General features: G+C 41.3%; 1 protein-coding gene across 2 annotated transcripts in view; it reads left to right on the top strand.

The window, feature by feature from the left end:
- The window catches only part of oxsr1b (oxidative stress responsive kinase 1b), a 41759-nt gene that overhangs the window by 17053 nt on the left and 7385 nt on the right, over positions 1-17321 (top strand). The window contains exons 4-12 of one of the 2 annotated variants that reach the window (XM_025910232.1): positions 5047-5188; positions 12712-12767; positions 12995-13104; positions 13469-13570; positions 13657-13790; positions 14091-14139; positions 15460-15525; positions 15604-15726; positions 15902-15979. In XM_025910232.1, coding sequence (XP_025766017.1) covers positions 5047-5188; positions 12712-12767; positions 12995-13104; positions 13469-13570; positions 13657-13790; positions 14091-14139; positions 15460-15525; positions 15604-15726; positions 15902-15979 — 860 coding nt within the window. The remainder of the gene's footprint in view (positions 1-5046; positions 5189-12711; positions 12768-12994; positions 13105-13468; positions 13571-13656; positions 13791-14090; positions 14140-15459; positions 15526-15603; positions 15727-15901; positions 15980-17321) is intronic. The other variant, XM_005448875.4, reaches the window with a different exon arrangement.

Genomic DNA, 17321 nt, shown 5'->3' with positions numbered 1-17321 from the left:
ACATTTTGAACAGTTTTTGGCTAAAAAGTCAAGTTCATCAGGTGTCATTGCTAGTAGAGGAAAACATTGCACTACATACTGCAGCACTTATTATTATGTTGACTAACAAAAGGAACTCTAAACGGGGTAATTTTAGCCAGGGAATAACTTGGTTACTTTAACTACCCCACAGTTAGAATTATAACAGTGTGAGACTGATAATGCAGACAAATGTAATCAGCCTCTCAAGTGAGTCTCTTATCCTGCTGACAAACTCCAAGGTCCCCTTCTTGGACTGCAGGTGGTGATTATAGTCTTTGTTCTCTGCAGCGTCAGGCAGCAGAGCCCATGAACCAGTTCTCCACCTGCGCAGTTTCTGATTAGCGTTGCCCGGCTGTCCGTACTAGTGCCCGACCAAATTAACAGAGACTGAAGTTTGACTACAGGAGAGGATTCTCTCTGAATAAGCAGCTGAATAATATTGAGGACCTCTTTGATAGGAACTTGGCCAATAAGGTGATAACTTAAACCAGAAAGAGCTGGGCCTAGCTGGTTAGCTTAACTTTATTCATGAGTGTCTCTTAGGTAGGTGAAAATGAAAATGCAGTACATCTGGGACTGCATGCCTTTGGAAAATCTGTGTATGGGAAAACGGTACTGCAAACTATAAGAGACCTGTTGAAGTGGACACTAATCTCAGTAAGTCGCCGAGATCATAGACGGTGATTTGGAGAATGTGAAAGCCAACGAGCACAGAAGCAGGAAAAATTAGATCACTAAAAGTAGTTGGTAAATTGAAGCCAGTTCTTAGAAACCTTTAGAAACCACTCTAACTAGTTGAATGCCAAGTGTCTGACTAGGCATGTTCAAGTGCCATTTAGGGGTTTTCCACTCCTAACTGGCAACACGCCTGAGGACTAGCATGTGCTGCTGGGATAAGAGTGGCACGCTGTTAGCCACCTTTTGATAAGTAGTAAGTTGGTGATGATACTTCTTTAGTATATGTGCCACAGTGTTGTAGATTTAGTGTTCCCTTTAATGTATTTGAGCTCTAACCCTAACACGGGACGGATCTCTTATCTGACTCTCCCATTCAAGGCTTAACTTGCAGAGTTGAGTTTCAAAGTTGCGCTGCAGGCATAGTTTTTCAGGAAATTCCTGTTCTGAATGTGACATGTGAAGGACTGTTTCATTACAGCGTCGCTTAACCTGTCACTGACTCAACTCACAACGAAGATACATTTTCGGAAACCCACGGGTGGAATGAGTCGTGCCAAAGCAAGAAAAGGAATGCGTTTCCAGATTAATCGGCAGCCTTTCCCGGCCAACTGTACCTTCACTGCTGCTGAGCTCAATGCACTGCCACCCAAAGTAGAGCCCAGCTGACAGCAGATATGATTGAATTTAGCACATGAAAAAGCTCTGCCGAGTTCGGAGCCGGTGGATTTCTCAGATCGTAGTGTGGTCCTCAGCTACTGCTAAAAGCTGATGGGGAGCTTTTCGAGGCGTCTCCAGATTCACGGAGGGAAGACTAGGAAATCCAACCCTCCTAAAATTTTGCATCTTATTAAAAGTTTCTGACAGAGGCTTCTTTCAGTCTGAACCAGTAACCATATTTTTACACCACCCTCGCCTTGCTGCAACCCCTCCCATATGCTGCCGTCACTTTCTTCCTCCAACTTTACTTGGCATTCCCCATTGGCCTTTTGCACAGTTGGCAACAGCTCTCACTTCCCCATACCCCTCCTCCCCCTTTTTACTCTCTCATCCTCTCTCTAGATCTCAAAGTGATCATGAGAATAGACTGCAAAGGTGATGTTCATAGATAAAGCAGAGAAATGGAAAAGTGCTGCTCTTAGTCACTCTTTAAAAAAATGTTTTAATTGATTTCTTTAAAAAAAAAAAGTGATGTGGGATGTAATTGAAATAATTATTTTTGCACTGTTTATATTGTCCACAGTGCACTCCACTGTGAAGGCTTAATTTATTCCCTGTGATTTGTATGAACTCGTCCTCTGGATTTCTAACCCATCAGGTGTCTTTCCCATGCAGAATGAACCTTTGGACTGTTAACCTGTCAGTCATTGTCAGTTTGCTAAAACAACCTAATGAGGCATGAAGAGTTCAATCAGATGAATCTGAAAGAGGCTGACAAGGCTGGCATTTAGTAATCCTCCAAAGCCTGCATCATGCTGTGTGTGTTTGCACTTGCGGGACCTTTTCCTAGGGCCACTTTAGTTTAAAAGAGACTTGTCAGCAGCCTTGCCAGGCAGTGGGATTCTTGCACGATTCATGAGATCACAATCACAAGAGAATCAATCTCTCCAGATTTCAAGCTATGCACTTGTAGCCAAGCAGTCAGTTACTCAGCAAGCAGTGTTCCATGAGAAACTACTGGCCAACACCTGAAACATGCAGCTCTGAGCATGTTATAAGTGAGATATAATAGCTGCTTTATCCAGTCACCTGCCAAGCAGTTCTGTGAACGTGCTTTCCTGCAAGTATCTGCTACTTATAAATTGCTTTTCTACTGTAACTGCACTCAAAGTGCTTTTTTACTACAGCCCAATCAAATGCACACATCCTCATACAAGTGCTTTTTTTAATACTTAGGTGCTTTGTCTAACATTTGCACGGGGGCTGACTATCTTGCCCAGGAATACTTCAACAAGCAGACTAGGGAATCGATCCTTTGGATTGAAAGACCCTCCCACTCTACCTACTGAGCCTCAACAGCCCTGTTAGTGGACTTTAGAGGTCCTGGTCGGTGTGTGTTCTGAAATAAAGACTTTTAGTAATGATCTTTTAATCTAACTCTTGGCAAGAAGGTGAATTACTACATTGCCTTATAATAAAGTGATGCTTTTATTTAATAGTATAAAGATCAAGTGGAGTCATGACTTTTCAAATTCTCTTGTGCAAAAAGCCTGTAAGGTCTGCCACATTAGCTTCATAATCATCCTATTATTCATCTGTTAGCTCATTTGGACTACATAACCCCCTGATTTGGATTTGGCTCTGTTCACCTAGCCTCCTTTTCCACAAAGCTTCCCTCATTGTCAGCTGTCACCTCTTTCCTTCTCTCCTCCATCGAGCCATTTCACATATGGAGATGGAAAACAGACTGAGCAGAAGCGCTGCGAGAGGAAGGAAACTATATACGAAGGAGGGGAGGAAAAAAAATCAAACCGGCTGCCTTTTCTCAATGAGCTTCAAAGAGCCGTCACATCAGAGATGCGAAGCTGCACTCTTCTTTTACTCTCCCAGTTCACTCCTTCACATGCTCACGTACACACCTATTTTTTCACACTCAAACACACATATAGGATGCATTTCCTGCCGATCCTCATGTGTTTTTTTTCCCTTGAATTTTCTTTGTTTCATTCCCTCAGCGCTGAATCACATTTTCTGCTTTGCACCGTCACTGCGCGATAAACCCGTTGAACTCATCGTCTCTCCCTCGCTCCCCTCTTCCTCTGCCTCTCTGTCTCGCTGTGTCTACGACTCTGCAATAACACTGTCTAGTCTCAGGTGGCCCATCATCCTCGGCTCCTCTGGGGTAATGCAGTGAGTGCTCGACTAAGTGCCGCAGGCGAAGACATCCTGAAATGATTGAGCAAATAAATATCTTTGCACCTCTAGTCTGGCATTGTTTGCTAAAACACAATCAATTTAATCCTGGAATTGTCATGAGCCGTCGCCGGACCTTGAAGGGACCTTTTTCCAGCTTTTGTTTTAGAGTTGCAGGGACAGATGCACAGTGTGGCTGTGTGACGTTTGTGTCTCGCTGCAGCACAATAAAGGTTGTCAGGCAAGTGGCTTTCTTTTCGCTTCTCTGCTTTGTTACCACTCACCAGTGTCGCCCAATTTTCTGTCGCACAGAATGCAAATAACTCGACCTCTTTTCAGAGAGGTATTTGTTTTTTTGTGTGTTTTTCTTTTTTTTATTTTGTGGAAAGCTGCACAAAGGGGCTTGTATACTGACAACAGTCAGTTATAGCACTCTTTTATGTAACAGGAGCAAAGCAGTTGGAGACACAGTGACCTGTCTTTTTGGCTCTAATCAGGCCAGGTCAGTTAACACATCTACTCTGGTTCTCCATTCACTAAAGACAAAAACAACTGTTTGACTCGTAACCTCAAATGATGACATACCCAACCCCCCCCCCCCCCGGTGTGGATTTTGATCCATTTCCAAAGCCATTCACGTCAGGTTGTGCTTAGTTTTGTCCCCTTTCAGCTAAGATCAATAATCAAGACTCAAATCACTGAGCTGTGCTGAAATTGATCTTAAAATGTTCCGTAATTACTTAAATCTCTGGAAATAATCTCTGCATATATTGTATATTTTATTTTCTGCACATGCTGTATATATGGTGTTTATTTATTGTGATTTGCTGGCCTTTCTTCTAGCACCAATGCGGGACCGTATTTAGTTGTACTATTGTACAAAGTATGACTGTGCTATGGCAATAAATAGTTAAAGTTATAATGTGATACTTTACACTTTCATCAGAAATTCAAGCGTAGCTGCTGTTTTCTTATTTGATCTTAAAAATCCCAGCACAGTAGGGATTCTTCTAAAGGTTGGGCTTACCCTTTGGTTATTAATGTTCTGGCTTGTTCCAGTCTCCTTCCATTTCCCCATCTCTTGTTTGTTTTGCCATTGCCAAATTAAAAGGTCATGGAGCTGTTTATGGTTAAAGTACTCTGTCTTAACAAAGCTGAATGATTTGTTTTTTCCTTTAATTAAATCAGTTTTACTGGAGCTGGGAGAAAGAGCCTTGTGTACCTCAAAATCTAATTTGTCAAAACAATGTAAGATTATACTTTGTGTTATCTTGACTGAATGTCTGCCAATCCATGAGGAAGTATGTGTTTTCATAAAAAGGTTTTGGTTTGGAGTAGACTTAACAAATGATACACGCTGGCCTGCGGTGACTCTGGTTCATCATTTACAACAAGTAGCAATTTTTCTGACCAGTCTGAACATTGTTGAAAAGTGATTGTTAGCAGTAAAGTCAAATGAAGAGTTGCAATGTAAGTCGAGATGTTTTTGCTTTCCAGGCTCAGTGCTGGATGTGATCAAGCATATCATCTCACGAGGGGAGCACAAGACCGGCGTCCTGGATGAGGCCAGCATAGCCACAGTGTTGAGAGATGTTCTTGAGGGCCTGGAGTACCTACACAAGAACGGACAGATCCACAGGTAACCAGGCCTGTGCCCTCCAATAGCAACATAATAAAACGGGCACAGGGATTTTTATCAGTACTAAGCACACAAACTTTATCAGACTTAACCTTGAGGGTTTATTGAGCAGAAACGCAGCCCCTGATATTCTCTCTTCTGTCGCTCTAATAAGTGTCATGCTAATAATGTGTCTGCTTTGCTACCCTGGGAGGTTATGTTTTTACGCTGGGCAGTTTGCATTTGTATTGAAGCATATGTGTGAACACAGTTTAACTGCAACATTAAACCACATCATGCTATCTGCATAGAAGAGATTCCTGTATAAATTTATGGCAGGCCACCAAAATTTGATGTTTTTGACATGCAGATTTAATTATTGGTCCTTAATATTAATGAATACATAAATCAATGGCTGCTCTCACTGGGCTCATTAAAGGTTTTTATAATGGAATATATCAATCACACATCTGTAGTACAGCTGTTCTGTTTCTTAAACAAACAGAAAAACAAATGAATTAAAAAAAAACAGGCCTAAACTTTGACTTAACAAAGTATATTAATACAATTTTAAATAGCCATAGCTGAATTCGTGTGTGAGATGGTTAAGGGGGTTAAAAATATTAATTAAAAAAGTTAAGGTTGCGCAAATCCGGTAATTAAACTCATACATTTTCTCAATGAAGTCATTTCTCATAATGCTAATATAACAATATTGCTAGAGCCTTCTTTGCTATCCTCGTGTTTTGTTTTTGTTTTTTAAACCACAATTGGCACAAGTTCATGCCCCTTCTCCATCATCATGGATTTCCAAGCTAATGGGCTGTTCAGAGTCTCTGTACACTGCACTGTCCGAGGTAGCTAGGAAGAGGAAACTTAAACTTGCTAATGCTAGCTCTACTTCCATAAACCCGCAGATAGTAACTGATCTCAGAGCATGCTAGTCTTCCCATCAATCTTCCATCAAAGACCAGAGGTTTATCCACAAGGGGCATGAATAAAGAACCAGAAAAGGCTGGTGACATCACAGCTTGCCCAGCTCCAGCCTTTGTAAACCGGACACGGCCATGAGAATGACACATGCTACAGATTCCAGTGGCTCATACTCAAATAGTTAAATTAATAGCCACCTGAAACTGGAAGATGACAGTAATTTTTAGGACGGATGCACATAGGTGAGAAGGTGTGTGTGTGTGTGTGTGTGTGTGTGTGGGTGGGGGTGGGGTGGGGTGGGGGGTTGTTTTGTTTTGTTTTGTTTTGTTTTGTTTTTTCCCCCTCTTTTTTCCCCCCACCGGATAAACACTGCCTGCCTAGCTTACCCTGAAGGAACACCACCCACTGATATAAATACAGATATAAATATTTTTTTATATATTTATATATGTATTGATTAGATAGTTAGATTGTTAGAGGTTGCAGCCACCTGCTGTTTGAACCTTCTGTTTTGAGGGGCAGCCAATCAGGAGAAAGTTGTCTAAAAAGTATGGAATACGAGTTGAAATGGTTTCTTTCCCACAGGATAAACAGAGATGCTACAGTAAGGTCCAGTATAAGATAACGACTCATTTTGAACTTGCTTGATTTTGATTTAAGAAAAGGATATGTTAGTGGTTTGTATCAGATTAGTCATCAGATGAGGCATTTGACTGCACACTAGTAACGGACACATTCACTTCTGAAGGTCAGGGTCGTCGTCATGTATATTGTGACGTGGCAATATACTACACTTCACCAGTGGGATGCAACAAATGGGGGAAAAAGCAGCAATGATTGCTTTGTGGTTTACCACTTAAGAATGATCGTGAATGAAAACCAGTCTGTTCAATTTAGATGTATCATGTTAGTTTAAAAACTGTGAAGGCGTAATTACTGTGTTTTTTAATAGGTGCTGAAAAGCATCTGAAAGCAGACTCACAGCTTTCACAGGCTAATGATGATAAAGAGTTTCTCTATGAATATGCAAGTTAAATGTGTCAATGACAGATTTGCATGCCACAGGAAATACCAAAAGCTCCCCTTTAAGCCAGTTCAACACCTAGCTAAGTCCCTGCACTCAGGCTGTTATAATGAACTCTAAGCCACCACAATATTTCCTATGCATGTAATATTCATTGCTCACTTATTCACACTCCTCTGTTCTCCCACCGGCATTCGCTTAGCCTTGGTCAGGCTACGTGTGTAAATAATGCATAGCTTTTTGCCTTGGATAAGTGCTCAGCAGTAATCAGAGTAGCATGCCAATGAGAAATGGAGAGAGGCTTGTTCGACCATGAGCTCGGATGAGGACTGTATTGTCAACAGCTGTGTAGGTGAACTAATAGATGATATCATCAGCTCATTAAGCTGCTAATTAGAAAAATACTCTGTCATATAGAAACTACAGATGGAGGTAAAAGCACTTAAACACTGTTTAAATTACTGTGTTAATTAAAAGAAAACTCCACCGCAGCGGTGCCTCTGCTGCAGGATGCAAGTATCAACTTTCAGCATAATCTGACAGGGTTATCGGTCAGTGCCAGAGAGGGGAAAAGGTTTTTGCCTAGAAAAACTGTATTTTTTTTTTTTTTTTTTTACTGGTGTCTGTTGGAAGGAGACATTATAGAATCGCGACTAGATCGTTAATCCTCCACGTCACTCCAGCCCTGGACTACAAGGTGCGATTTGTGAGAATGAAAATGTAACGCAACTCCAGCGTTGAAAGTCGTTGACGTGAAGAGAGTAAAGGGTCCGCTGACGAGTTGATGAGCGTTTGCTGATGTAAATATCCACGTACGGCCCTGTTTTCACCCCGTGTAAGCTGGATCATATGAGTCGGAGCCTCGGGGCAGGGGTGAGGAAAGAGTCAAGGGGGTGAGGCTTTATGAGACAGGAGGGGAAAACAGAAAGTGTCACATGATACGTTCCATGCAGGCCAGGACTGCAGGAAAGCAATTAGAGTCTTACGACCTGAGCTGTGGGCTGAAGCAGAGACATTTATCACAAGACGGTGAATTGCTTCACCTTCTCATTCACAGCAGTCTGAAAAGTCCCTGATTCAAAGGTGACGCTTGTCCTCTAATTTTAACAGCATTCAGTCACCAAACACATAAGAGAAGAATAAAACTTATGCTTGACTTTTTTCCAAGTTGATTTGTTGGAGTTCAGTAGCTAAAGCCTCCTGGGCAGCAGCGATCTTACTGTTGTGGCGAGCTCTTGGTGTTACTCATCTCTTAAACTTCACTAATGAGGTACATGGGAGGGCTTTGCCCAGCAAATGACTCAGTGTGTGGTTTGGGTATGATCAAGTCATGGTGGTCTCTGGGACCAAAGAGGCTTTTGATTTCAAATACAATGTAAAATTCAGGGATATGGAAACGGCAATTAAAGTGGATGCAGAAGAAAAATCATTTTGTTGGGATGATGGTACTCTGGAAAGAGTCGAGGATGGAAAAATCTCTACAGAAGACCCACAAGGCACCTAATAAACCTTCTTTTTACTGCCCTGTTAGGGCCACTGTGTGCCTGGCACCGGGATGTAATGTCATAGGAGGTGACCTGGTGGAGATGCAAGGTGCACAGTCTGCCAGATGAGAATGATAAATCTTCTTGACAGTTTCATACCATGGCTGTTCCCACCTGACTATTGCCCGGCTATAATTTCAGTAGGTCATAAATTTGAAAACACCACATGTATCTTGTTCACCTTTTAGTATCTTTTGCTCAGATAACACCTTTTAGATGCTGGAAACATTTTAGAATTTTGTTACAGTGGATATAAGAGGGCGAAACACTCTACTGAACATATGTCTGGATAACTCTAAGAGTTCAAGTTTTTTTTTTTCTCTTTAAATTTACTCCCCCCACCCCATATCTGCTCCAGTATTTCTTTGAACTTGCATGGTGCATTGTGTCACCAACTCCTCTCCTCCTCCTCCTCCTCCTCCTTTTCCTTTCCTGTGAATCTTAATGACTGGCCACACTCTGCAGCCCTTTTTCTCAGAGCATCACAATCTACTGCAGTGAACCACAGCCTACACAGTTCCTGAATGAATGCAGGAGGTTCAATTAGATCGTCTTCATCACGCTTTGTGAATGATGGAGAGCTTCACATGTTTTTCTTTCACAGCGGAGCGTGTTATAAGTGAAAATCCTCATGCAAAATTATTTTCGAGAGATTATTTGTTTTCGGTCAATTTCAACAAGCTGAACAGGAGCATGTCACGACTGCAGTGGTGGTGATGATGATGTCATATATGGAAATGTAGATGCTGAAGTCACTCTGAGGACATGAGAGAATCATTGCTGACATTACTGCTTCTTTATAAAAGAAGCATTAAAGTTAGGACTGATGAAAAGAAGCTGTTTGAGAAACAAAGAGTATTTGTCCATTGGTATCAATACATCAACAGTGGGTTGTTTTTTTTTTTTCCCTGTTTGAAATACCTAAGCAGCTGTATAATGTTACAGTCACGCTAGGAAAAACAGTGGTTAGTGGTTGGAGAGCTAAATTATTGCAATCATGTGTAATAAACGTGCAGTCTCCTTGCCTTTTGAAATGGTTGCTTTGAAGACAGGGAGCAGGTCTGCGATCAGTAACGGTCAGTTGTTGTCTTCAAAGCTACTTTGGTGCATCAAGACTGCGATAAACCGGCACTAACACTGACTCAATCTGCTCTTAATTTGCAGTTGAATGTGTTGAAATTGGAAATTACATGCAATCTGTTTGTAATTAACTGTGATAAATTGCAAATTTGTTGTTGTCTGCATACAGAGAAATTCACATTAACTCCTTACGTTCAACCAGAACCTCACAGATTTAAGACAAATTCAAAAATTCTTCCACAAATTAGGACGCAGTTTGTGCAGGATGACAATGTTACTGCAAAATGACATTGCATGGCAAGGCATGGTTGACCTGCTTTTTTTTTTTTTTTTTTTTTTTTTTTTTTGTTAAATGTAATAACTGGTTGCCACCTGGTTTTATTGAGTCGAGTCCCCTGTTGTAAAGAGACGCAATGCAGACGAGTTTGATTCACTGGGACATAATGACTCAGATTGCAACTTCTTGCAGCCCTCAAGTACTTCTTTAAAATTTTCCAATCCTACAATTTTTTTTCCCTTGTTGCCTCCAGTAGGTTGAAATTTTAACGTCCAGTGAAATATCTAAACAGTTAGGCGACGTTAATGTGCTACATATAATTTAATTTGATGTCATGATGAAAGAACCATTTGGAAAAAAAACAGCTTAAAGACCCACCTTATTTTAATATAAGGAAGTACAAGTAAAAGTGTAGTGTAATCTAATTCAAATATAGAGTTTTAGGAACTAAACAATTCTGTTTTGCTTCTTAGGTCAGTTCTGTCTGCTTTAGCTGTAGTCTGTTTTTTAACTCAGATTAGCAAATGTAGCATGCCAATGCAACAGTCAGCATTGCTAGCGCCAACATATTAGACTTGTAGCTGTGAACACTTTAGCTTACCAATGTTTGACTATTGTGCCCAAACTACTGGCTGTACACTCTTAGGCTTAGACTTTAATACTGAAAAGAGTCTACTAAGATAGCTAGAATAAATGCTGAATCACAAGCATGAAAAGACACGACTGGACCTTCAGAGAAAGATGGTGACTGTGCAAATGAGGAGAGGTAATCTGAGGATAGCTCCAAACCTTCCTTTTAGCCTCAGTTGGTCCACTCAGCACCACCCTTCCAGTCCTGTTTTAAATAGCAACATCTAACTATCAGATGTAAAATTTTCCTATCTTAATTTCTGAAGTAAAAATGGTTGTCTAAGAAAAAGTAGCAAGTGCGGGGAACTATGAGATACTGTGACCTGATGTCACCGAGCTGTTATGTCAGGGCGGCGAAGTGACAGCGGGACAAGCTGGAGAACCACGAGCTCAGACACTTGTATGACAGAAGACATTTCTAACAGTCTGTTGTGTTTTGGGTTTTTTTCTCAAAGCCAGTAGCAAACGCTGTCATGTTCACTTCTCATCCACCCTTTCTGTTCCTCTGCATCTGTGTCCCTACAGTGACTGTTACATAATTGGGCTCCCCTAGATATAAATTCACATTAAAGTATTGAGCACAATCAGCTCTTTCTGCCTCAGCTGTAGCTTAGAGAAGACATTGGTACAACCAGCATGTTTAGTATCCCAGCCTGCTTCTCGATAGCTGTTTAATCCATAAAGTCACTTAGCCCTGAAGTAGGGATCCCCATCTTTAACATTCCTGATGTCCTAATATTGTCACGTTCGCTGCCTTCCTTCCCTCTGGGACTCAGCATTTACCCACTCCCTGTCACTACAACATCTTTTGGCTGTGTGGTGTTTTCAGTGAAGCACTCTTACTGAAAGTGGCCTCTACACTCAAGTATTCATCAGCATTTGAACAAAAAATCAAAAGTGTGGCCTACAAACTCTTGGCTCCCTTATGCACACTTTCTTGGGTAAAACTGTGCACCGAGCTTGTAGCTGCAGGAGAAAAGGCCTGAAGCCAAACTGCCTTCTCTAGTTCCTCGAGTAGTTTTTGATAAACTGGAATCTCTGAACAAATCAGAAAATCTAAAGGTGTAAACGTGCTTCGGCGCTCGTCTTGTCTGACTATCTTTCATCAAGAATCATAAGAATCTGTCCAAACACCACATTTCTCTCTGCAGCGTTTTCCCCTCCACATATTTGGTATTTGGCTTGTTCTTTTACAGTCTTTCTGGATTGAATTATATTCCTAATTAAGTGGTGAAGAGAGCCTTTGTTTCTTGGAAGCTGTGTCATTCTCATCTCCAGCACTGTGCTCTGAAGCCTATTCTATTTTTACATTCATTCAGATGCATTTTAGTTTGCAGGCTGGATCCTACAGCATTCGATTTCCAGGCTTTTTACTCCAGTGCCTCCATCTGGTAGCAACATAAACTGCTCCGTGACTCAGATTCTGTCTCCTTTGAATCGTTTGTCTGCTTGCCGATGCAATTTAAAGTGCAGTCATGGGGTAATTTCTGGAAAGCAAATCTTTCGGGTGTAGTAATCTGTACTTGGCATTCTGTGAGCTTTTAGAGTTAGTGTTAAAATGTGCATTGATTTCCTGAGAGGCTGGACAGCGCAGAGCACTAGCTGTGGTCCTCAGTGACACTGCTGCTGTCCTTTATTTATTTTTATATATTTTTTTTTATATCCTCGCCTTTCGCTTGACCCTTCGTCATTATCTCTGTTGCTATGACAACTCTGTGTCTGGCTGGTGAGGTGGCAGTATTCGTTCAGTGTGGCAGACAGGCAGTCAGCCGTCCCTGCTGAATCCTCTTATCGCCACCAGGGGAGGCTGAGCAGGGATGAACAAATTAACCACAGACTGTGTGTCTGTAATGAAGTCTTTCAACAAAAGAAATGGTGCTAAAATTATAAGAGCTAGTTGCTTGATGACGGCTCCTACACATTGTAAGTGGGTTTGAACTGAAAGAATCCCTCAATACTCAAATTATTCAGACTTTAAATGTCTTTGCAGTTTTGATGCGACGGCTGTGTGGGAGACGTTCGTTTCATATACAAATTCTTGTCTTGTCTTCCGCAGAGATCTTAAGGCTGGAAACATCCTCCTCGGGGATGATGGTTCAGTGCAGATTGCAGGTATTTACCCAGAAGGCAACAGCACCTTTCCTCTGCTGTCATTAGTGATTGGAGTTAATGTGCCGCAGCCTCATTTATTGCTCCCCCGTTCGACATCTGAGTGTTTCTCGGTGTATTTATGCACAAGAGCTGCAGTCTGTGGAGGCAAACGAGCTCTCTCGACAATAACATTATTGACTCGCTGCTTCGGGCTATTTGTGTGTTTGTCTCACTTTCTTTTCATTCAGACTTTGGCGTCAGTGCCTTTCTAGCCACGGGAGGTGACATCACTCGAAATAAAGTGCGCAAGACTTTCGTGGGAACGCCGTGCTGGATGGCCCCAGAGGTCATGGAGCAGGTCAGTCCTCGTCTAGGAAGAACTAGCCGAGTTTTTTGGAGGCACAAACAGCCAATTGCAAAGCAGTTATTTTTGTTTTGACCTAATTTTAGACCGTTTTAGAAATCTGCCATTCTGCTGCACCACCACCAGTAAGGCAGGAGGAATTAAACTAGCAGATTATGATGAATTACTCTGACAGGGTGAACAGCTTCTGCTTTGTGTAAATAAAGTTTTTACCAAGTAAACAGTCTTATCTTGCATTTTATGTTTTTACTGCAGTGCAGAACTAGCTGGAGCTAACAGTGAGGAGTCTGCTGTAGCTTTTGACTTGAATGAGGTGATGCGGTACAAAGTTGTAAATCACCGTGTCCTTCTTGAACAGGTGAGGGGTTATGATTTCAAAGCAGATATTTGGAGTTTTGGGATCACGGCCATTGAGCTCGCTACAGGAGCTGCACCTTATCACAAATACCCACCGATGAAGGTACAGTTTGCCTAACAAGCTAGATTATTACTATTTTACCGTAACGGTGAATAGACGTGAGTCAAGGTCTTTCTCGTGTCTTTCAGGTCTTAATGCTGACGCTGCAGAATGACCCTCCGAGTCTGGAGACCGGCGTCACAGATAAGGAGACGGTAAAGAAATACGGCAAATCCTTCAGGAAGATGATCTCACTGTGTCTACAGAAAGACCCTGAGAAAAGGTAATTTTATTATGATTTACTGTAATCAAATACATTTTTTTCCTCATCTGCAGTGATTACAAAATGGATTTAGTCTGTCAGTTTACACTAAGTACAGCGGATTTACATGTGAAACAAAGCACCCTGTAATTGGAGTCATACTGAGCAGACATTTTGTTCCAGCAACATTGTTTCACTAGCTCTGTAAAAATGTAAAACAAAAATAATAGTTGTACAACATTCACAAGTTTATTATTGGCAGCCTAAAAGCCGAATCAGTCAGATTAACAGAACTAATTCAGTGTCGCTGTTCTTTTGCAGGCCAACATCATCAGAGTTGTTGAAGCATAAATTCTTTCAGAAGGCAAAGGTAGGTGTTTGAGCTGCCTCCACAACTTAGACCGAATCTTTTGCACAGTGAGTCAGCAGCATCTCTGCTTCAGGCAGCTCTCGAGGCGGTTGATGAGTAAAGGTCTGTGTCCGCTCTAGTGTTTGTGTGTGAATGGCCTCAGCTCAGACTGTGCTGTTCATGACTGTGGATGGATTGTTTGTTGCTCGCAAAGTTTTCAGTTGATAGAAGCAGGGGGTGTAATTGATGAGTCACCAGATGAAAATAAACCAATAACAGTTTGTGCACTTTAGGTACTTCTTCAACTTGTCAGTGTGTCTGACCCAAGCTGAGATCATTGCAGCATTACTCTTATTATTGTTACGTTTCTAACAAAGGCAGGGATAAGCGGTCTAACGCCAGTGTCTGGCTGCCCAGTACCCAAGCAGCTGGAACAACCAGAATGCTGGCTCAGCAGGTCACACAGCCCAAATACAACCTGGTTGGTTTTCTGGCTGTGATCCCTGTTTGCTGTAATTACTACAGTACCGTGGGTGGACAGAAGAGGGCAGACTTTGTCAGTCTTTTATAGCTGGTGTGCTGTTGAGCATGCAGGAACTACTTTTAAACAGCCATTTATGAATTTATTTGCTCTTCAGCTTGTTAAATCTTATTTGTTATTATCTCGCAAACAAGGATACTTAACAAACTTGCTGTAACTTCAGTCATCAGTAAGGCATCTTATTGATTGAAGTCTTGAACTCATCAATGTTAGTGTCATCAATGACAAATCAGAGGCCCTTATTTTGATGACCTCAGTGGACTCGTGTGCCATGTTACACCACACTAGTACGGGGTTGAATCTCCTTTCGCCACCAAAACTGACTCAGTTCTTTGCAGCATAGGTTAAATAAGGCAACAAGCAGTTTAAGAGGTGTACTTAATAAAGTGTATGATTCAAATCTATGTCAACCTGTCATGTTTAAAGTAAAGTAATGCCCTTTTATGTGCAGTCTGTAACCATGTCAGAAAGACTGGCATATTTAGTGGCTGTTTCTGAAATTTCTTGGATCGGTTTGTCAACTTCTTGGTGAATTTGGTGGATACTTCCCAGCTTTGAATGCACAGTTGTCTTAGTGATACCTCTGGTGTACCTAATGAATTTACCCGTGAGTGTATACAGGGTCACTGGATCCAAGTGGCACATGGTTTTAAGACAGGTGTGAAAGATTTTGAATTCAGTCCTAAATTTGACCAGAAGTCAGACCGACCCATGATAAGCTACCGTTTGTCCTCGTCAAACATGTTTGAATAAATACAAATGTTGATGATTTTTGAGCATATTTCTTTCTCTCCTGACAGACACACGAGTATTTACACGAGAAGTTGCTTCAGAGGGCGCCGACAATAACGGAGAGGTCAAAAAGGGTAAGGCAGCAAAGCTTTAAAACTGCATCTCTACTGCTATGAAGATCAGCTCAGATGTGTTACATGTGAATGCATCAGGTACGTCGAGTGCCAGGCTCCAGCGGTCGGCTGCATAAAACAGAGGACGGCGAATGGGAGTGGAGCGACGACGAGCTCGATGAAGAGAGCGAAGAAGGCAAAGCAGCTGCTGCAGCCATACGGGTAAGTGGAACTTCCTCCCTCACATGCACACATTAACACTTTAGCTGTAGTCCACGTGTTGTGTTGTGTCCTTTGATCACTGTGCTCTGTTTAAATTGTCATTCTGTGCAGTAGCATGTTTGTCCATGTGTCTCACCTATATGTGTGTGTGTGTGTGTTCTGTCTGATGGCCAAGGAGCAGCAGGTGAAGCCTGTTAGTGCCCCCAGGCGACAAGTGCGCTTCTCCTACCCTCTCGAGCTGCCTGCATCCAGGGTTGTTCACTTGCCACCCTAATACAGATGGCATTCCCCTAACAAGGAAGGACTTTCACATGTTAGCTGGATTAAGCCTCATGAGGAAAAAAAAAGCTGGATAATAAAGTTTATCTTTAGAGCTGCGATGAAACCGATTAGCAGGTCTCATTTGAATTTTTAACAGAAAAAAAATCTGCACATAAATAAGCTGTTATCCTTGAGATAATGCTTGGTTTGTTTTTTAGCTTTCTGTAACTTTACGCTAGTAATTAGCAGACTGCAGGAAAACTTTACTGCTTTGTTTCTGAGCTGAAATCTGGACATGCTGTAGATTATATGTTTGTAGAATTTGACCCACAAGTCATTCTCATCAGAATCTATTAGTCAGGATTGAAGGTCTGTCTTTAAACAGGGAAAAAAAGATCTATATTTCACAGGGGAGGAAACCAACTGTAGTTCTCACAGAAGTGTTAGATTTTAATTGGATTCAGATTATCAGTAGCGCTTTGCTTTTGGAGAGCATTATTTAAATCAAAGGCGTGAGAGTTACCGTTCCTGGAAGCCATCTGTATTTTTAATCTCTTTTTAAAGTAACTTTTTTATTGTAATTTCTACTGACCAAATCACATTTAATTAAAACAAGGCAGGTAACTTATTAGCCGTGGAAACGATCATTAAGTGCACTAATAACCATCAAGGGAATAAAATTTTACAGTATCTGCTTCTTTCTCACTGCTTTGTAATTGGCTGCTTGATGGCAAACTGAACTTTCACTGGCTCTAAGGCTCTAAAGCTTGTTATATTTCCAGACTCCATGAATTGGCAGTCAGTTATTCAAACTCTGCATATTTTTAATACCAACCTGATCAACTCCTCTGCACAGCTATGTAATAAAAGATTGTTTGTGCTGTGCAGAGTGGCTTTCTGTGAGTCCGAAAACAGAGCAAATGTGATGTCTGGCATCAGTTCAGTCCTTATCATGTCCTCTCAGTGAAGTCGGTTTGTCTTCATTTGGTCTGCAAGGCTTCTGTTTAACGCCACATATTTTTGGGGTTGGATTAAATATGAAAATGTCCACTTTATTATTCACAGGTATGCAGTTTGACTTTTTAAAAAAGTTTTTTTTTTTTTAATTAACTTAAACCGCTTCTCTGCTTTGCAAATACTAAAAAGTGTAACTGTGAAATTTGTTACCACTCGTTTATACCTCAGTCATGTTTCAGTTTAATTTCATGAGGTTTATAGTGATGATGCAAACTTTCTGGGAAATTAAGCTGAGAGGATTTCTGTGGATAACACAGGTACAAATTAATTTATTGCTGGGTATAGCTCTAATACAACTGAGATAGTGTGGACAAACT

The sequence above is a fragment of the Oreochromis niloticus genome, linkage group LG9, assembly GCF_001858045.2.
Source record: "Oreochromis niloticus isolate F11D_XX linkage group LG9, O_niloticus_UMD_NMBU, whole genome shotgun sequence".
In the NCBI taxonomy this organism is placed as follows: domain Eukaryota; kingdom Metazoa; phylum Chordata; class Actinopteri; order Cichliformes; family Cichlidae; genus Oreochromis; species Oreochromis niloticus.
This window is presented reverse-complemented; position numbering and strand designations above follow the sequence as displayed.